The 20932-nt window shown below is 42.6% G+C and overlaps 2 protein-coding genes across 7 annotated transcripts in view; both read left to right on the forward strand.

Annotated features, from left to right (window-relative positions):
* The first annotated feature begins 5027 nt into the window (after nt 1-5027).
* LOC143040610 (thioredoxin-dependent peroxide reductase, mitochondrial-like) lies at nt 5028-12353 on the forward strand. Of its 2 annotated transcripts, none has more exons than XM_076211752.1 (5): nt 5028-5181; nt 6873-7066; nt 7319-7454; nt 10422-10656; nt 11886-12353. In XM_076211752.1, exons 1-5 carry the CDS (start codon nt 5149-5151, stop codon nt 11969-11971), a joined length of 684 nt encoding a protein of 227 aa, XP_076067867.1. In that variant the 5' UTR covers nt 5028-5148; the 3' UTR covers nt 11972-12353. The 2 variants fall into 2 exon arrangements, with proteins under 2 accessions (XP_076067867.1, XP_076067868.1); XM_076211753.1 differs by lacking the exon at nt 5028-5181 and adding an exon at nt 6215-6359.
* A 5153-nt stretch (nt 12354-17506) lies between these two features.
* The window catches only part of LOC143040607 (VPS35 endosomal protein-sorting factor-like), a 74728-nt gene continuing 71302 nt past the window's right edge, over nt 17507-20932 (forward strand). For 4 of the 5 annotated variants that reach the window (XM_076211738.1, XM_076211739.1, XM_076211740.1 and 1 more), the window contains exons 1-2: nt 17507-17622; nt 18602-18680. In XM_076211738.1, coding sequence (XP_076067853.1) covers nt 17588-17622; nt 18602-18680 — 114 coding nt within the window. In that variant the 5' untranslated portion in view covers nt 17507-17587. Of the gene's footprint in view, nt 17623-17708; nt 17846-18601; nt 18681-20932 lie in introns of those variants that run through there. The other variant, XM_076211741.1, reaches the window with a different exon arrangement.

Consider the following 20932-nt stretch of genomic DNA (forward strand, 5'->3'; position numbering starts at 1 on the left):
TGTTTTTGTTGGTTTGGAGAGAATCTTTGTAATATCCTACCTTAGCTCTCTGTACCATAACCTGAACCTCGTTCCGTAACTTCTTATACATAGCGAAAACAGATTGATCTTTTGTTTTCTTATACTCCTTTAAAGCCTTATCTCTCCTGTTGATCATTTTCAAAATGTCACCAGAAAACCACGGCTCGGAACGTTGTTTTATTCTGATTGATTTTACTGGAGCTAAATTGTCTAATACCCCCAAGAACAGTGCTTTAAAATTATTCCAAGCTTGATCAACATCTGGACAATTGACGACTGAAAACCAGTTAACCGCGGACAACCTTTCGCAGAACAATTCCTTGCTGTAATGCTTAAGAGAACGAACTTTTATGGTTTTATGCTGATTGAATTGTTGTTTGGAAACTTTCCTGATACAATACGTTGCTCTATGGTCACTCAAACCAATGTCAATTACTCCACTAGAACATATTTTCTGAACATCTGATACCAAAATAAGATCAATAACAGAATTAGCAGTGGCACATACTCTGGTGGGTTCTGTGATAATTTGTTTCAGATCATTCATTGAACAGAATGACTTTAGCGCATTATGCAGAGTATTCGAGGTTAATTCTACATGAGTATTCAAGTCGCCAGTTATAATCACTTCTTTGTTCAGAAAGTCTGTGGTATTGGAACACAAAACCTCAAGCTTATTATAGAAGTCTTGTTGCCGGGGCGGTCTATAGCAGGCACCTACGAGGATAGGCTTAGATTTTGGCAAGAGAATGTTTATCCACAAAGCCTCTAACTCACTGTTCATGTCTGTCTGTTGCTCAAACGCGATGTCGTTGCGTATGTAGACAGCCACGCCGCCTCCAACCCGGTTACGATCTCTCCTCACGATGGTGTAGTTGTTGATCTCTACCTCCGGATCCGCTATCGTATCGTCCAGCTTGGTCTCGGTGAAGCATAATACTGCAGGGGTAGTCCAAGGTCCATATAGTATAGGTCAACGCACGCGCAGGTTCCAAATACCCAGCGGGGGAAGTGGGGGTTAGTGACGTCACTGGGTGCATTCGGCGTGATCTGTCAGGTGTCTCTCTCCTCCTCCTCCCCCTCCCCATGGCTCCCGTTCTCTCTCTCTCTCTCTCTCTGCTCCCGCTCTCTCTCTCTCTCTCTCTCTCTCTCGGCCTTACTCTCGCTCTCTTTTTCTACTCCCGCTCTCTCTCTCTCTTATAATAATAATTAGTATTACTACTATTATTAACTTTAATTGGAGATCTGTCTCCCCAGACGGGCATAGGGAGACAGATCTTCAGATGAGCACATCTGGGGAGGTAGGTCTTCACATGATCCCAGGGACTTGACATGACTTTAGATACGAATATAACCCCGCCTTCGGATCTGACCTGGGGACAGCTGTGCAAGGTCACATCTTGCCAGTTTACTATGAGGGTGGAATTTCTTTACATGGGTGTTCTAGGGAAACAGATCTTCACATGATCCATATAATAATCATTGCTATTTTCTTGCAATACTGGTGGACCTGTGTCTGATGGTAAATGTAACGATGGAACTGCACCAGGCTTGAATGCTATACAACTTGGAGGCACCGGTATTCCAAGGAGTTCGAATTTCATATTTCTCTGAAATGCTGATTGTTCAAAATGTTTGCTGCATAAACGTTGAGTCAGTGGGTTTATATGATCTTTTCTCCCACACAGCTGAATCCAGCGATTTTGGGTTTCTTTATCTTTTGGAAACCGAAAATAATGAACATTTGATTTCCCTTTCACTCGAAAATGAGCACAGCTACGCACGGCGCAAGACGGCATTGTGATACCACATGAACGGTGAGGATAAGTAGGCAGAGAAGTGTGACCTTGTCCCGTTCAGTGGCAAGCACAGATTGACACACGCTCCCGCGTTTAACCCCTACTGCACCCGTTGACGTCACGGATGCGCAGAACACAGGAAAAACGGAGCGCTCGTGGGTTGACCTATACTATATAGACCTTGGGGTAGTCCTCCGGGTAATCTCTCGTACCTCGTCCAATTTTGACGTCAGGCTGCAAATGTTCAAGTGAACAATTTGTAGGCCCTTGCCCAACAAACAGGACAGCTTGGCATCCATCTCATCGGCCCTCACGGGACCAGGGCATTGATGAATGTCGCCAGATAATAGCAAACATATTGCTATTATAACACTGTTGCTTCCGGGTTTGATGTTTCTTGCCTCGGAAGTACACGAATGTGTTCCGACCCTGACCTTGTTGCTGCGCTTGGTAATGGAAGAGGGCGATAGTAGGTGTTTGTATATAGTCCATCGGCCAAATCCAAAGTGTTTGCAACAGTCATCACAAGTCAAATAGTTCTCAATCCGATCTTTAACCTTATGGTCGCATTTTGGAACCTCTGCACTTCTCAACCGACCCGAAAAGTTGATGAAGATCACTAATACCTGGAGGGCCAAAATGATGCCAACTTTACCCTTCATCATGATGATATATATTCGAATAAAGTACGTACGTTAGGTTATAATACAGCTGACGACATGAAGCTAGAATTATCTTGGACGAGGCATACAGATCGAGTTCCATAAACACCGTATTGCTCGCGGTGGATGCGAGGGAGGGGGGAGACGGAGGGGTGGAGGAGGAGGAGGAGCAGTCACTCCGACCAAAACCTCGGTTTGAGAGGTGCGGTCGGGGGGTGGGTAGATGGTTTATGACCCTCTCCGACACTGGCACCTTTGTTCAATTTACAGGCACGCTCGGCTTCGGCCCACTGGCATGCTGTTTTCTCCATACAAATTTCAAATTTGTTTTCTTATTTGCGGCTGCCACTGGCTCAGCTAGTTACCGCAATTGAGAGCCATGGTTAGATTAACCATTCACAAGTCACTAGAAACCTATCCCCTCCTTTGGCACTCCCCCCCCGCGCGAAAAATCCCTAAATAAACGGGAGCCTCACACACACGTCTACACACGTCTACACTCACTTGCCATTTATTGTTTAGGCTAGTTTTAATTAGACTAGTTAGGATCACATCTTCTACTCTCGCGAGTAGTGACTACCCTCAAGGAACAATTAGAACTGTTTCAACTTCCACATAAACATTGCACGGCGCCCCCTACGGAACTATTGAGTTGACATTGCGAAAAACGGCAACGGTGTATGCCATGCAGTATGGAAGGCAGTTGTTGACCGGTCATTGCTTGACCGGCAGTGCGGCTTGGGTTCACAAAGAGTGAGGTGGGACACACGTGTCCTCGGAAGGTCCAAATGTGCATCATTTTCTCGTAGAGTGGTCACTGCGAATTCCACTCATTAATACGAACTGTTTAATCACCGTCAATCATAAACGGCTGATTAATTATAAGTGACTAGTGCCCTGGGAACTCGTGAATATCATTGCCACGACATTCCGCGCCACCGTGACCAGGAACATGTCGGCGAAGAGTGTCGCCTTCAGTGATTGCCCAACCTAATCGCTCTGCCGTATCGCCACTAGAGGGTGCATAAACGCCCCCTTTCGGGACATCCTGCCCGGAAAGGAACTAGCATAATTACGCAGAGACGCCTGCGTAAGCGATCCCAACTCCCGCCGTGAAGTGCTACCTCACGAGGTCAGTCAGTTCCCGCCGAGCTCAACCACAAAAGGCATCCGCACCCCAGAAGCATCCTGCCGGAACGAGGGACCCGCGCCTATTGGAAGACATCCCCGCAAACAGCAGAAGACGCTAAGAGAAGTAAAGAAAATGTCGACCCAGTGGTAAAGTAGTAGTTAGATGTCATAGGCTTAGCGCAGGGGATTAGTTAGGATACATAAGTGAAATTAGGTTATCTGTTAAAATATCCTACTATGTATTGGTGTATGGTTACTGTGTTTGATTGTAGAAATAATCTTAATAATTAAATTTCACAATAGGATGATCTGTTTGATTAGCCTAGGACGGTCTACTTAATGAGTTGTCCCACCCCCCTTTTGAATTATATACACGCGCGCCAAGAAGGGAGTGCGAGTGATCCCGGTCGGTGACTCAAATCTCCTGGACTTCGGCTTCCTACTGCGGCTGTCCTTCCCCCTTCATCCCTCACTCAAGGTAGGTATTTCCCACGCCCCCACAACCACCACCGTCTCCTTCCACTGTCCAGGGATTTGTGACAACGGCTGAACTTTCTTGGCCATACTTGATCGACCTCTTGTGTTCATTCAATCTTGCCCTTATGTCTCTCCCCTTCTGGCATATGTATGAAAGGTTACAATCTTTACATGGAAGGGAGTAAACCCCTGGGAGATGATCTTCCCTCAACCTCTGGTGAACATTAACATTTTTTTAATTAATGGTATTAGGGTAATTATGAATTAAACTTACCTTTTCTTTGGGAAGAAATTTGGACAAAAGACTAATGGACCCTGAAATGGGAATGACAAGGGAAGGGGGATTGAAAAAGCTGGTTCTGGCTTGGCCGAGGGCTTTATCCAGGAACCACTGAGGCTAAGCTAATGTTGTCAATTGGGACCTGATGGAAGTTAAGGGCGAATTTAGGGTAAAATAGGCAACTCGACCTAGCAGCTACCCTTCCCTCGGTTCATCATCAAACCAGACATCGCAGTTCTCTAATGTGATGCCTGACGTATGAGTGTAACCAAAATGCCAGGAGAAAATGTGAAGAAATCGAATACATCACTCAAATGTAATTATATATATATAAAGTACCCATAATACTCGATACCTCGCGATATGAATCGATACGCCCAACACTAGTGGATAACTATATCATTTACAAAAGTTCATCATTGGAAAAGATCCAAGAACATTTCCTGCACTTCTCTTTCTATACTATGTGTCTTCATACATTTTTTTGTATTTTGGATTATAGTAACTTATTTTCAGATTGATTTTGTATGAGTTTTATTTTTATATTCAAACGCTACTTTACGTTTGATGTAAACGCTAAGCAATACTACAACTTTTTCGTTCATAGACGTTGTTCAATTACCTTCACAATCCAAATAAGTGAATAAACAGAATTTGAGATGTTTGTGTTTTAGTCCAAGCGTTTGAAATTTGTGCCTATCTTGAGGAACTCCATACGGTATTTTCGTTACGTCACGAGAATATCTCGATCTTTCTCAGGTAAAGACAACAAGACAACATGGCTGGGCTAATGAGGCAGCTTACGAGAACTGTAAGTTAAATATTAATTTACCAGACTGACAGGTTATAATAAGTATTTATTGAACAAGTTAGTGCTATAAGTGTACACATTAAGAGTATCAGAAACTTGAATTTAGGCAATTATAAATTGGTGCACAATCATCAATGCCGGCAATATACAGTTTGAGTTTGATGATTTGTATATAGATAAGGATTGTATAAGATGACCTTGACTGTTGTTAGGAGAAACAGAGATAGACTGGGCCTTTGTCATCCCCACATTAAGTTAATAATGCTTTACAGCTAGGAAATTGCAGAATGCTGGGAAGAGGCAAATGATAACCAAACCTAATAAAGAAAAAATATATATTGATCGTCTGAAGTCGTATGATAGAATTGGTATGTCATGTACTACATTTACCTAATTATGCCCAAGAAAAGTTTGCTTGCCCCCAAGAAATAAGCATGAATCTAGTGTCAACCAATGGCAATGTACTGAATACTTTCATTAACTGCTCACAGGTTTCAAATTTGCACACTTTTATCACTTGGAGAAGTTTGGTGTGGATCTGTATTCTGGGGATTTTGTAGCTTTGTCTGTTTGATTACATCTTCCTTGGTAATGATGATGCTAGTTAGTTTATCTTTCTCCACCAAAAATTGGGTTGCAATATTATAATATAGTACCATATCTAACCTCTGTCTTGAATACGGAGAGAAAATCTTTTTTCCTCCATATCAATCAAGACATCCTCATCATATTTAATTGGGACTATCTTTTCCATATTTTTAGTTATATATAGATAAAAGAAACCCTTGGGATTAGATCCCAGTTTTCTGGCAATCTTAATTTTGTTGCAGTATTTTGCTGTATGCAAGTTCTTTTTAACCAGTCTAGTCATTTCATTATATCTAGTCCTAAGGTATGTTTCTCCCCTTTTCATTCTAACTTAAATGCCTCAATTTTATTCTGATCACATTTTTCAACCTATTCCTTGTCCACTTGGGTTTAGTTCCTGATCAAACTTTTCTTTTAGGAATAAATTTTCATCAACTTATCGGAATCCTTGGAGTGAAGAATTGTTCTAGACATCTGACCATGTTTATGACTTCAAAGCTAACCTTGTTAGTGGGAGCTCCTCAAGTTTCCACATGTCATGACCTAGTTCAGGTCTTCCCAGTGGTACCATCGTAACCATGCCTATTCAGGTATTTCTTCATTTGCTCACAATAAGCCTGTAAGTCAGGCACTAACATTTTTACTATTCATTTCTTTCCATATTATGCTGAATCTTGTTTTTTGATGATTGCTGGTTCCTAGTCTATCACCCACGTGTACATTTATTATTGTCTTTATTAACAGTCCAAGGTATTCCTCCCCTTGTAGGTTTGGTAATCAATTTGTTTTAAGAAATTGTGTACCACATTTCGAAAATTATTTGCTTCTCCCAATTCTCCTAAATTGGCCCAGTCAGTGTTCATGTAGTTCAAAATCTCCCATGATCAAAACTGTTTTGTACTGTGATGACCTGCAGATTTGTTGTCAGTTCTTGGAGAAATTTAGGGATAAGGATGGAGGGGTAATTGTGGCTAAAAGTATGGTATGATTATTATTATTTTTATTTATTTTTATTTTTATTATTATTTATTTATTTATTTATTTGTTTTATTTTATTTATTTTTCTCCATGCTTAACCTTGTTGTATTTTCTTGCCTGTACAGGCAGTGCGCAGTGCATTGAGACTACAGCAGAGCCATCGTCTGTTCTCTACAGCACCTCAATGTATGGCAGCTGCAGTGACACAGCCAGCCCCAACATTCCAGGGCACAGCTGTGGTCAATGGGCAGTTCTCTGACATCTCCCTAGATGACTATAAGGGAAAGTATTTGGTCCTCTTCTTCTACCCACTGGATTTGTAAGTTTTTATTTGTTTATTATTATTATCTTATTATTATTATTATTTATTTATTTATTTATTTTTTTAATCTATTTCCTTGCATCTTTGTTAATGGTTATTATATGTTAGCTTCCATTGAATTTGTGATTTTTTTAAATAACCATGTCAATATACTTTATGGCTTAGAAGACACTTGAATTGTGGTGACGAACAGTCATGTTCATTTAGAAATTAGTAAAGATGATCTTTAACCCTTGTTTCACCTTTCAGCACATTTGTATGTCCAACTGAACTCATCGCATTTAGTGACAGGATGGATGAATTCCGTCACCATAACTGTGAGGTTGTAGGAGTTTCCACTGATTCCCACTTCTCTCACCTGGCATGGATTAATACTCCAAGGAAGGTTAGGAAGGATTTCTTAGGTGTAAATGACTTTGTAGTTAGTAATGATACATATACCAAAGGCTTTTTCCCCCTTACAAGGGAGGTAACCAAAAAACAAAGGCATATAAACTATCCCCACCCATTCCATCCCAAATACACTTCACTCCCACCTTCCCTCTACTCTCCCTCTTATTTTGGCACCTCCTGGATAATGGGTCATCCCTGCATCTTGTCCACTGCCCTGGGTCAGAAGCAGTGTCGCAAGACACAGCACATCCACAGCAAGGCCACTTCATTAAATCGGCAACCCCCCCTCCCCCTTCTCCGTCCCCTTATGCAGAAAAGGAGAAGACGGGGAGAAATCCCTTTGGGCTGCATCAAATTTTTCTCACACATATTACCTCACCCCCCATTCCCCCACCCATCCTACCTCATGTATAACAACATCATCCATGTACAACCATTCTCCATTCACCCCTATCTTCTGTCCTCTCCCATCCTTCCTCAACAAACATTCCCCTCTTCCCCAAAGCCCCTTTCACCTCATCCAGCCACCTCATCCTAGGTTGCCCCCTCATGTTCACTCCCTCCACATCTGCCTTCCATACCTCTTTTACTAGTCTTTCTTCACTTATTCTTTCCATGTGTCCAAACCATCCCAATACTCTTTCATCCACCCTATCTCCCAACTCCCTTACCACCCCTGTCCTCCTCACCTCCTCATTTCTCACTCCATCCAGCCTAGTAACCCCTATCATACTTCTCAGACACCTCATCTCAAACACATTCAAACTTCTTGCTTCCTCTCTTATGGACCATGTTTCTGCCCCATACAGTGCTGTTGGCACAATCACTCCCTCATAAAATCTCCTCTAGTATCCATTCCCAAATGTCTATTTCTCATTACACTTTTTAATCCACCAAGGCATCTACTCGCTTCTCTCAATCTACACTCTACCTATACTCCTCCCTTTCCTGCCACATTCGCACCCAATTATCTAAAAATATCCACTTCCTCCAGTCTCTCTCCCATAATGCTCACTTCCAGTCTACTGTCACTTTCGCTCCTTGTACATCTCATCACCTTACTTTTACCCACATTTATCTTCAGCTTTTTTCTATCACACACTCTCCCAAACTCTGTCACCAACCTCCTCAATCCTCCTTTGATCCTGCCACAAGCACAGTGTCATCAGCAAACAACAGCTGGCTCACCTCCCACTTTTCTCCACTTTCTTTAACCATCTCCAATCCTGACCCACCACCCTTGCATTTACCTCTCACACCACCCCATCCATGTGTAAGTTGAACAGCCAGGACAACATAACACATACCTGACGAAGTCCCACCTTTACCTCGGACCACTCTCTCTTTATTTCTAATCCTGACACATGCTCTACTACTCTCGTAAAAATTCTTGACAGCTCCTAAAAGCTTTCCTCCTATCCCGTATATCTGCAAAACCTCCCATAGTGCCTTCTTGTCTACCCTGTCCTAAGCCTTTTCCAGTTCCATAAAAGCCAAAAAAACATCCTTACCTTTTCCTATAGCTTTCTCACATATCTGTCTTACCACAAAAATCTGATCTACGCAACCTCTACCTATCCTAAATCCACACTGTTCCTCACCAATTACTCCCTCTGTTCCTCTCATAAGCCTTCCCAACTACACTTAACAAGCTAATCCCTCTGAAACTACTACATTCACACTTGTCCTCTTTTCCCATGTAGAGTGGAACTATACAGACTTTCCTCCAGTGGACAAGGTGCAAGGATGACCTGTCATCCAGATGCTAAGATAAGAGGGAGGGTGGAGGGGTGTGGAGTGTATTCAGGGATGGAATGGGTGGGAATGATTTTATGCCTTTTCCTTTTTGGCTACCTCCCTTGTAAGGGGGAAAAAGCCTTGGTATATGTATGTATGTATGTGTGTACCAGCCAGTCCACCATCACTGTACCTCCTTTTTTTAGACATTCTGCATGGCATCCATCCAGACCAGGTGCCTTACCTGCTCTCATCATCTTAACAACTGCCTTCACTTCATCTTTCCTTATTTCTCCTCCATTTTCCTCACTCATCACGGTCATTTTCTTAGCACTTCCCACTCCAACTATCTTTCCCTCCCTATCCTCCTTCACATTTAGCTGATGATGATGATATGGTTTAATGTCACACACTCCCCCCTATAGGGAGGCTAGGACGGTGCCCCTCACAGGGGGCTTTGTAGTGTGGAATTTAATGAACCATGCCCTTGGTTCAACTTTGCCTATGGCAGGATTCGAACCGCCCTCACCTCGACCTTCGCCGCAAGTAACGATGCCCTAACCCACTTAGCCAGCAAGCTTCCTTCACATTTAGCAACTCCCTAAAATACTATGCCCATCTTCCTCTTACTGCCTTCTCTTCCATTATCATCTCTCCATCTGCACCTTTACTTCTCTACTTGATTCACCTCCTCTTCCTATCTTAATTTCTTTTTATTATTTTCAAAATTTTCTGTCATACTCTTACCCCATTTCACATCTGCTCTCCTCTTTGCCTCCTTTACCTTGTTCTTTACTTCTCTTCTCTTTTCTTTGTACCTCTCATGACTCCCTCATCCTATTTTGTAACCAATCTGTGAAATCTTGTTTCTTCTCTTCTACAACCTTCTTTGTTACCTCATCCCACCACTCCCTTCCCTTCCTTCTATTTCCTCCCATCTTTCTTGTTCCACACACCATCTTTGTAATGATAATGAATAATAATTATATAGTAAAGTGTTGAGGGGTGAATTCGATTTAGTTTCTATGGAGGACACATGCCTTGTGGCCTTGTTTTTGACTTGGACAATGTGACCGGGAGTCCCATTTGTCAAAAGTGCTGAGATGGTAGGAGTGGATGGATTTTGTGATGTGAATATGTGTTTTGACTCAAGTCTTCCCAAGTTGGCTTGCATAATGAATTTGTTAATCATATTTTTTTCTATCTTTTTTTCTATTTTTAGCAAGGTGGATTGGGAGGACTAGACTACCCACTTTTGGCTGACTTCAATAAAGACATATCCCGGGAATATGGCGTTCTCTTGGATGCTCCAGGAGTAGCCTTGCGTGGTCTGTTCCTCATCGATCCAAATGGTGTCGTCAAACATATGAGCATTAATGACCTTCCAGTGGGACGATCAGTCGATGAAACATTGAGGCTTCTCAAGGCTTTCCAATTTGTGGAGGAGAATGGTGAAGGTGGGATCATCTGTTTACATGTTTAGCTTTCTAATTTGTTAAATGTTGTTTGGGAGTTTACTTGGTTATGTTACAAAAACTCAACCAAAACCTCTTTTAATTCCCAAAAATATGTCATCTTTTCCTTGAGAATTTGGGTGAAAGTGGCAGTAGTCTGGAAGTGAGCATTAAGGGAGAGCGACTGGAGGAAGTAGATAGTTTTAGATACTTGGGTGCAAATGTGGCAGGAGAAGGTGGAGGTAGAATGTAGATTGAGAGAAGCGAGTAAATGCTTTGGTGGATTAAAAAGTGTAATGAGGAATAGACATTTGGGAATGAATGGTAAGAGGAGACTGTATGAAGGAGTGATTGTGCCAACAGCACTGTATGGGGCAGAAACATGGAACATAAGAGAGGAGTTTGAATGTGTTTGAGATGAGGTGTCTGAGAAGTATGATAGGGGTTACTAGGCTGGATAGAGTGAGAAATGAGGAGGTGAGGAGGAGAACAGGGGTGGAAAGGGGGTTGGGAGATAGGGTTGATGAAAGAGTATTGGCATGGTTTGGATACATGGAAAGAATGAGTGAAGAAAGACTAGTAAAAGAGGTATGGAAGGCAGATGTGGAGGGAGTGAACATGAAGGGACGTCCTAGGATGAGATGGATGGATGGGGTGAAGGGGGCTTTGGGGAAGAGGGGAATGTCTGTTGAGGAAGGAGAGGAAAGGACAGAAGATAGGGGTGAATGGAGAATGGTTGTACATGGATGATGTTGTGATGCATGAGATGGAATGGGGGGTAAGGTAGTATGTGTGAGCAAAGTTTGACGCAACCCGAAGGGATTTCTCCCCGTCTTCTCCGTTATGCATTTGGGGGACGGAGAGGGGGGGGTCGCCGATTTAATAAAGTGGCCTTGTTGTGGATGTGCTGTGTCTTGCGACACTGCTTCTGACCCAGGGCAGTGGACAAGGTGCAGGGATGACCCGTCATCCAAGAGGTGCTAAGATAAGAGGGAGGGTGGAGGGGTGTGGAGTGTATTCAGGGATGGAATGGGTGAGAATGATTTTATGCCTTTTCCTTTTTGCCTAACTCCCTTAGGGGGAAAAAGCCTTGGTATATGTATGTATGTACTTTGTTTTTTCATACAGTTGTGGTAATGACCAGTGTTTAGCAAGAGAAAGCTATCTGCATACTCTTTGCCATAGTTTCATTTCTGTGTTATGCCCTATAATGTTGTGCTTTTTTTTTACAGTGTGCCCAGCCAACTGGCAGCCTGACTCTCCCACCATAAAGCCTGATCCATCTGGTTCCCTCGAGTATTTTGATAAGGTTAATTAACACGAATTATGTCAATAAGATTTAATGTAATCTTGTTTAGTCTTGTGTACTTGAACATGGATTTAAGCTGTATATAATTCGTTATAAAAAAAAAAAATCCGTACCTGTTGAGCAGTTTATGATAGTACTTAATATCTCTTGTGATATTTTCAGTACTTATATTATTTTGACATGAATTACTTCAAGAACAGGTAAATTTGTTAATTTTTTTAGTATATGTACTTAGAAATTATCTATTACAATTGGTATTCTAAGGCATTTGGAACTTTTATTGACTTATATGCACATTCAACTTACTTGAGAAAGTAATTAAAACTGCCTTCAAAATAATGTACACATGAGATGAATATATATAAACATGTAAATAAAAAATTTGAAGTACCACTGTCTTTAATTGTTGATAAATAGTTGAGGGTATTCAGAGATGCAAGAAAAGGAGATGGGTGTTCAGGCTTGGTTGAAAGCCTGAGGATTCAAGTTGGTTTGTGCTTGTCTGAGCTCAATCAATGCCTACAATGCTGTAAGTGGATGTGGGCTCTTCATGCTTATCAGAATAATACTCGGTTAAATAAAAACAGTCCTTCCAAACAACAGTTGTCATACATTATGGCTCTAATTTGGTCACGGCAATCTTTGGGACAGATTGTGCCCATCTTGGTTTGGTTGGTGCCCTTGGGTAGACCCATGGCAATCAAACTTCAACTTGGTTGAACCAAAACATAATTCAAGAAGATATTTTTCATCAATCATAGCATAAAAATTGTCAAACTCACTTGGGGACCCAGAAAGTAACTTCTTGGCTGGCTTATCTTGTGTTGTGCCATCATGGATCTGACCATCCCTGCAGGCTATCTATACATACATATACCAAAGGCTTTTTCCCCCTACATGGCGGGTAGCCAAAAAGAAAAAGGCATAGAAACCACTCCCACCCATTTCATTTCCTATATATTCCACTCCCCTCCACCCTCCTTCCCTCTTATCTTGGCACCTCCTGGATGATGGGTCATCCCTGCATCCTGTCCATTGCCCTGGGTCAGAAGCAGTGTCGCAAGACACACCACATCCACAGCAAGGGCGCTTCATAAATTCGGTGACCCCCCTCTCCATCCCCCCATGCAAAAAGGAAGACTGGGAGAAATCCCTTTGGGCTGCATCAAATTTTTTCTCATACTTCCTCACCCCCCATCCCCCACCCACTCCTCCTCATGCATCACAGCATCATCTATACACAACCCCTCTCCATTCACCCCTATCTTCTGTCCTCTCCTGTCCTTCTTCCACAGACATTCCTCTCTTTTGTAATGCCCCTTTCACCCCATCTATCCATCTCATCCTCGGATGCCCCCTCATATTCACTCCTTCCACATCTGCCTTCCACACTTCTTTTACTAATCTTTCTTCACTCATTCTTTCCATGTGTCCAAACCATCCTAATACTCTTTCATCAACCCTATCTCCCAGTTCCCTTTCCACCCCTGTTCTCCTCCTCACCTCTTCATTTCTCACTCTAGCCTAGTAACCCCTATCATACTTCTCAGACATTTCAGCTCAAACACATTCAAACTCCTTCTCTCTTCTTCTCTTATGTTCCATGTTTCTGCCCCATACAGTGCTGTTGGCACAATCACCCCTTCATATAACCTCTTAGCATCCATTCCCAAATGTCTATTTCTCATGACACTTTTTAATCCACCAAGGCATTTACTCGCTTCTCTCAATCTATATTCTACCTCCACCTTCATTTCTCCCTTTCCTGCCACATTTACACCCAAGTATCTAAAAATATCCACTTCCTCCAGTCTCTCTTCCTTAATGCTCACTTCCATCCTACTGTCACTCTCTCCCCTTGTACAAAATGACCCAAAACAACCAAAATACAGGACTGTCGAGTATTTTATGTCCATTATAGTCCCAAAAGAGCTGCAGTAGCATAAGGATTCAGAGCAAGGGCAGATGAAGAAGACCTGAAAAGGGTGGGGTGCAAGTTCTCCTATCATGAAAAATCACAAATGCTTGAGTATATGCTAAAATGCAGTCTGCAACAAATATGAGGATTTATAAAGTGGGATATAATTAAGCTTAAAATTTTACTTTCCTGTGGTGGGGGAAAAGAATACTGCCACCAAGTATTTCCACTTGGATCGTAAGAGGCGAGAAGAAAGGGACGGGGATTGGGACTAGGCATCCTTCTCCTTGTAGCCCCACAGGGGACATTCCTAAAAAAAGTAAAGGCATAAGAGGGTCTAGGAGTTTTCCGACCAGCACCCTAAGGTTTGGGTCTTTTAATGTGCATGGATGTGGTACAGATGAGAGTAAAAGGGAAGAGATAGGTAGTATGTTTGTGAGAAGAAAGATGGATGTGTTGGCTTTGAGTGAAACTAAGTTGAAAGGGAAGGGCGAGTGTAAGTGGGAGGTTATCAGGAGTGAAGAGAGGGCGAGGGAGGGAAGGGGTGGCTATACTAGTAAGTGAAGAGATAGGTAAACGTGTAGTGGAGTGGAAGGAGGTTTCCTCAAGGATAATGTGGATGAAGGTGAAACTGGGAAAGGAGATGTGGGTTTTTGTAAGTGCATATGGGCCTGGCAGTGAGAAGAATGTAGAAGAAAGGGAGGGTTTTTGGATAGATTTAAATGAGTGCATAGAGGATTTAGGAAGAAATGTCAATGTAATAGTACTGAGAGACCTTAATGCTAGGGTAGGAAATGATCCAATTGATGGAGTGGTTGGGAAATGTGGAGTTCCAGGAAAGAATCGTAGTGGAGAGTTGATGGTGGAAATGTGTCTAGAGAGTTGATGATAGCAAATACAGTGTTTTGGAAGAAAGTCAAGCATAAGTAAACATGGGAGAGGGTGGTGGATGGAAGGGTGGTAGATAGAGCGTTAATGGATTATGTAGTGGTAAATAGGAGGAGGGATTGAGGAAGTTGGTGACAGAGTTTGGGAGAGTGTGTGATAGAAAAAAGCTGAAGATAAATGTGGGTAAATGTAAGGTGATGAGATGTACAAGGGGTGAAAGTGGCAATAGACTGGAAGTGAGCATTAAGGGAGAACAACTGGAGGAAGTGGATAGTTTTAGATACTTGGGTGCAAATGTAGCAGGAAAAGGTGGAGGTAGAATGTAGATTGAGGGAAGCGAGTAAATGCCTTGGTGGATTAAAAAGTGTAATGAGGAATAGACATTTGGGAATGGATGCTAAGAGAAGACTGTATGAAGGAGTGATTGTGCCAACAGCACTGTATGGGGCAGAAACATGGAACATAAGAGAGGAAGAGAGAAGGAGTTTGAATGTGTTGAGATGAGGTGTCTGAGAAGTATGATGGGGGTTACTAGGCTGGATAGAGTGAGAAATGAGGAGGAGAACAGGGGTGGAAAGAGAGTTGGGAGATAGGGTTGATGAAAGAGTATTGGGATGGTTTGGACACATGGAAAGAATGAGTGAAGAAAGACTTGTAAAAGAGGTATGGAAGGCAGATGTGGAGGGAGTGAACATGAAGAGACGTCCTAGGATGAGGTGGATGGATGAGGTGAAGGGGGCTTTGGGGAAGAGGGGAATGTCTGTTGAGGAAGGATGGGAGAGGACAGAAGATGGGTGAATGGAGAATGGTTGTATATGGATGATGTTGTGATGCATGAGGTGGAATGGGTGGAGGGATGGGGGGTGAGGTAGTATGTGTGAGCAAAATTTGATGTAGCCCGAAGGGATTTCTCCCCGCCTTCTCCCTTATGCATGGGGGGACGGAGAGGGGGGGTTGCCGATTTAATGAAGTGGCCTTGCTGTGGATGTGCTGTGTCTTGCAACACTGCTTCTGACCTAGGGCAGTGGACAAGGTGCTGGGATGACCCGTCATTCAGGAGGTGCTAAGGTAAGAGGGAGGTTGGAGGGGTGTGGAATGTATTCAGGGATGGAATGGGTGGGAATGATTTTATGCCTTTTCCTTTTTGGCTACCTCCCTTGTAAGTGGGAAAAAGCCTTGGTATATGTATGTATGTTAAAGTTGTTTCATTAAAGAAAAAATAACACTAAATACCACTTCCCAATATATTGTGTGAAATGGGGATCACGCATTAAATGCTTCCCCACCTGAAGCCATAGTTGCCAAGTTAATTCATGCCTTTAAAATTTGCCAACGCTCTTAAGCCCATAACCAAGGCCATGAGCTTTGTCCATGGCAATCAAATTTTGAACCAGTTCAAACAAGTCATCAGGAAATTGAGGGTAGCTGTTGTGGTGTTTCCCTTGATATTGTGTGCCACTTATTGTGGTGGACCAGTGATGCTGGAGAGAAAGAGGAGTCAATGGATCTTACCCACCTCTACCTCTCCCTCACTACTTGAGATTTTCTCGTTGCAGGTGCTGAGTATGATGTTGCTGGCCTCAAAGTAAGTTGGGCTGGCTTTGAGCACATTATCCATTTCTATCTCCACGCATTCTATAGGGGAAAGAGTTTGTGATTCTGATCTGTTTTGTGGTGATGGCCTCCTGGGGATGGGTGGCAGGAATTTACTTCGTGAGGTGCGGAGTGAAGGGCTTTGGAAACAAGGGTGGCTGGGAGCAGCCTTGGCCTCGGAAGTAGGACATAGGAAAGATGTAGTACGTTTGTAGCAATGAACCTGTCATGTTAATGAGTACCCCGATGATTGCTGTCTATCTCTGTCCAAACATCTAGTGGCGTTCACGACCTTCATATATTGCTGTACCCTAGCTATTGGGAATTTCAACGAATAACCCACCAGTTTGGTAATCATTTTCCCTCCCAAGCGGTTACTTGTTTCAATATCCTGCGATGTAATTATAATTTCCCTTTGGAAGTAGGGCGTCTTTGGCCTCTGTTATCTAGCTCTATGTCCATAACAATCACGTAAGGATTGCTGAAACAAGTGATTTAGACAAGATCTAAGAATATAAGGTCTAACCACTTCCGACCGAATTTCGAGGGAGTTGGCGCAGCGGGCCCGTGAACGTCACCTGGCTGTTCAAAGTGGGGTTAGCGGGTCCTATAGCTGTCAGTTGAAGCTGGTTCGTCGTTGGAAAATGACGTTGCCTTCGCTCGCACCGCTCCACGCAATTAGTTATATTCTGACAAATATTATATAAAAAATATATATAAATATATATAAAATATTTTAGTTCCTGTCTATATATATGAATATATAATATATATGATATATAATATATATATAATATATAAAATATTATAGTTCCTGTCTTCCTTGGCGTTTCACAGTTTTCTTCAGTGTATCACCAAGAGAAAATGGACTCAGCCAAATGACGTCAGAAGCTGCGCAGAAGAATTCTAACGGTCTGACCTGTATATTTAGACCTTGGATTTAGAGAGCCATGAATTTAAGTTTCGTTTATAATTCGATATGGTGGGGATCTCGTTTTTTTATGTTAAGGTTTATTTGCCCCCAGGTGATATAGCTTTGAGATTATTTATTTCTCTCCAGTCATTATCCTCGCATTTATTTTTTTTTCTAGCGTAACACTACGACAGTTATATTGAAATGTTATATACGACAGTTCTTCCGGTTAACGCAACAAACGAATGCGTAAACAAGGCAGTCAGCTGATGGATTGTGTCAAAGAAGTTTTATCTTCAAGATCATTAAGGCCATGACCACTCATTCCGTCAAAATGCATTACGAATGGTAAAACAAGATAGCTACATTTTCATTACACAGATATGTTTTTAATCTTACGCTCAGCATTATTTTTATTTTACGTGGGTTCTGGGATGTCCACCATGATCATAATCACAAAACGCCCCCAATTCGTCTTGTTTACATGGTGCTGTCAGTGAATTGATAATGATTTATATCAGCCAAATAAAGGAACTTTCACGTAAAACTATAATTCGTTAATGAATATCAGGTTTGCATTTCTTTATGGTTATAAAATGGGAAGTGAAATTGATTATAATTTTTAAATTAAATTCCATGTTTCTTTGACGGGTTTATTTTATTGTGCACTTGAGTAAGATTTAGTGATTATTTTATACATATGGGGACTATAGAGCAACATGCTATTTATACTATACAACAGTGTTTTTGGTGGAAAAACCACCAGAAGGCAGATGGTATGTTATGTCTTGTGGGTAAGTTACAGTGTCAACACTTACTGTCCTTGGATTGTCTGGGAATACAGTTCACACTTCACTTGGAAGAGTTTTTTCTGATGTGCTAATGGCTGGAGGCATTAGCATTTAAAACAGCAAACACTTCATCTTACACTACCCCACCCCAGCCAGCTTACATACCCAGACAACAACATTGAACATACTATTTTTGTCCTTGACTCTTGAGTCAGTTATAAGACAATCTAGTGGTTATTGTCCATTACCTGAGAACTGCAGGTCTCCTTATTACTTATCAAAGGCTGTAGTAAAGCCTTTGATAAGTAATAAGTAGTTATGACTAATTAACATCAGAAGAATGAGCTTTGAATGACAAGTATTTCTACCGAGTCCTCTCCTTGCATGGAGATTTATTTGTTGTGATTATTAAAAGGCAACATACCATATTATTCTGTGTAGTGGGGTAAATATTTGTCTTGTGGTATTATAGTAGTTGTATATCTTTAAAATATTGTCTGATTTATAGTTTTTATGCTGATATTTATTGTTAATAGGAAATCTGCTGTGATTGACTTTGAGTCCCAGAAAAGGCCTTTGCAAAAACGACTTGTTACAGAACACCCCCTTCAAGGTGTAAGTATTTTAATTTTTGTGTTGCAGTTTATGTACAGTGTATGATTGATGGTAGGGATTTCCATTTAGTTCACCTGATAGTATTATTTGACCAATTTTACATGCATACATACATATACCAAAGACTTTTTCCCCCATATAAGGGAGGTAGCCAAAAAGCAAAAGTATAGAAACCACTCCTACCCATTCCATCCCTATCACACTCCATTCCCATCCACCCCCTTCCCTCCCTCTTATCTTGGCTCCTGGATGATGGGTCATCCCTGCATCTCACCCACTGCCCTGGGTCAGAAGCATTGTCACAAGACAGCACATCCACAGCAAGGCCACTTCATTAAATTAGTGACCCCCTTTCTCCATCCCCTCATGCAGAAATGGAGAAGACGGGGAGAAATCTCTTTGGACTGTGTCAATATATTTTTCACATACACTCCCTTACCCCCCATCCCCCACCCACTCCACCTCATGCATCACAGCATCATCCATACACAACCTTTCTCCATTCACCCCTATCTTCTGTCCTCTCCCGTCCTTCCTCAACAGACATTCCCCACTTTCCCAATGCCCCTTTTACCCCATCCTTCCATCTCATCCTAGGTCGCCCCCTCATGTTCACTCCTCCTACCTCTGCCTTCCACACCTCTTTTCCTAGTCTTTCTTCACTCATTCTTTCCATGTGTCCAAACCATCCCAATACTCTTTCGTCAACCCTATCTCCCAACTCCCTTTCCACTGCCGTTCTCTTCACCTACTTGTTTCTCACTTCACCCAGCTTAGTAATCCTTATCATACCTCTGAGGCACCTGACTAATTTTACATACATACATATACCAAGGCTTTTTCCCCCTTTCAAGGGAGGTAGCCAAAAAGGGAAAGGCATAAAAACACTCCCACCCATTTCATCCCTAAATACACTCCACACCCCTCCCACCCTCCCTCTCATCTGAGCACCTCCCGGATGACGGGTCATCCCTGCACCTTGCCCACCGCCCTGGGTCAGAAGCAGTGTCGCAAGACACAGCACATCCACAGCAAGGCCGCTTCATTTAATCGGCGACCCCCCCCTCTCCGTCCCCCCTTGCATATATGGAGAGGACGGGGAGAAATCCCTTCGGGCTGCGTCAAAATTTACTCACACATACTACCCCCCCACCCCCCCACCCATTCCTCCTCATGCAATCACAACATCATCCATATACAACCATTCTCCACTCACCTCTGTCTTCCGTCCTCTCCCTTCCTTCCTCAACAGATATTCCCCTCTTCCCCAAAGCCCCCTTCACCCCATCCATCCACCTCATCCTAGGACGTCCCCTCATGTTCACTCCCTCCACATCTGCCTTCCATACCTCTTTTACTAGTCTTTCTTCACTCATTCTTTCCATGTGTCCAAACCATCCTAATACTCTTTCATCAACCCTATCTCCCAGCTCCTTTTTCACCCCTGTTCTCCTCCTCACCTCCTCATTTCTCACTCTATCTAGCCTAGTAACCCCCACCATACTTCTCAGACACCTCATCTCAAACACATTCAAACTCCTTCTCTCTTCTTCTCTTATGTTCCACGTTTCTGCCCTATATAGTGCTGTTGGCACAATCACTCCTTCATACAGTCTCCTCTTCGCATCCATTCCTAAATGTCTATTCCTCATTACACTCTTTAATCCACCAAGGCATTTACTCGCTTCTCTCAATCTACATTCTACCTCCACCTTCACTCCACCTTTTCCTGCTACACTTGCACCCAAGTATCTAAAACTATCTACTTCCTCCAGTCGCTCTCCCTTAATGTTCACTTCCAGTCTACTGCCACTTTCACCCCTTGTACATCTCATCACCTTACTTTTACCCACATTTATCTTTAGCTTTCTTCTATCACATACTCTCCCAAACTCTGCCACCAGCTTCCTCAATCCCTCCTCCGACCCTGCCACAAGCGCAGTGTCATCCGCAAACAACAGCTGGCTCACCTCCCACTTTTCTCCATTTTCTTTAACCATCTCCAATCCCTGACCCACTACCCTAGCATTCACCTCTCGCACCACCCCATCCATGTGTAAGTTGAACAGCCAGGGCGACATAACGCATCCTTGACGAAGTCCCACCTTTACTTCAAACCACTCACTCTCTCCATTTCTAATCCTGACACAAGCTCTACTACTCTCATAAAAACTCTTGACAGCTCCCAAAAGCTTTCCTCCTATCCCATAAATCTGCATAACCTCCCACAGTGCCTTTCTGTCTACCCTATC

This window comes from Oratosquilla oratoria, chromosome 29 (genome assembly GCF_046742065.1).
Source record: "Oratosquilla oratoria isolate Oo_2021 chromosome 29, ASM4674206v1, whole genome shotgun sequence".
In the NCBI taxonomy this organism is placed as follows: domain Eukaryota; kingdom Metazoa; phylum Arthropoda; class Malacostraca; order Stomatopoda; family Squillidae; genus Oratosquilla; species Oratosquilla oratoria.

What these genes read in the sequence shown, in the direction of transcription:
- LOC143040610 (XM_076211752.1), top strand. Translation starts at nt 5,149, where the DNA reads ATGGCTGGGCTAATGAGGCAGCTTACGAGAACT. An exon ending in TGAGGCAGCTTACGAGAACT is followed by an intron (nt 5,182 to 6,872) that starts GTAAGTTAAATA and finishes TTGCCTGTACAG; the next exon opens with GCAGTGCGCAGTGCATTGAG. An exon ending in TGTGGAGGAGAATGGTGAAG is followed by an intron (nt 10,657 to 11,885) that starts GTGGGATCATCT and finishes TTTTTTTTACAG; the next exon opens with TGTGCCCAGCCAACTGGCAG.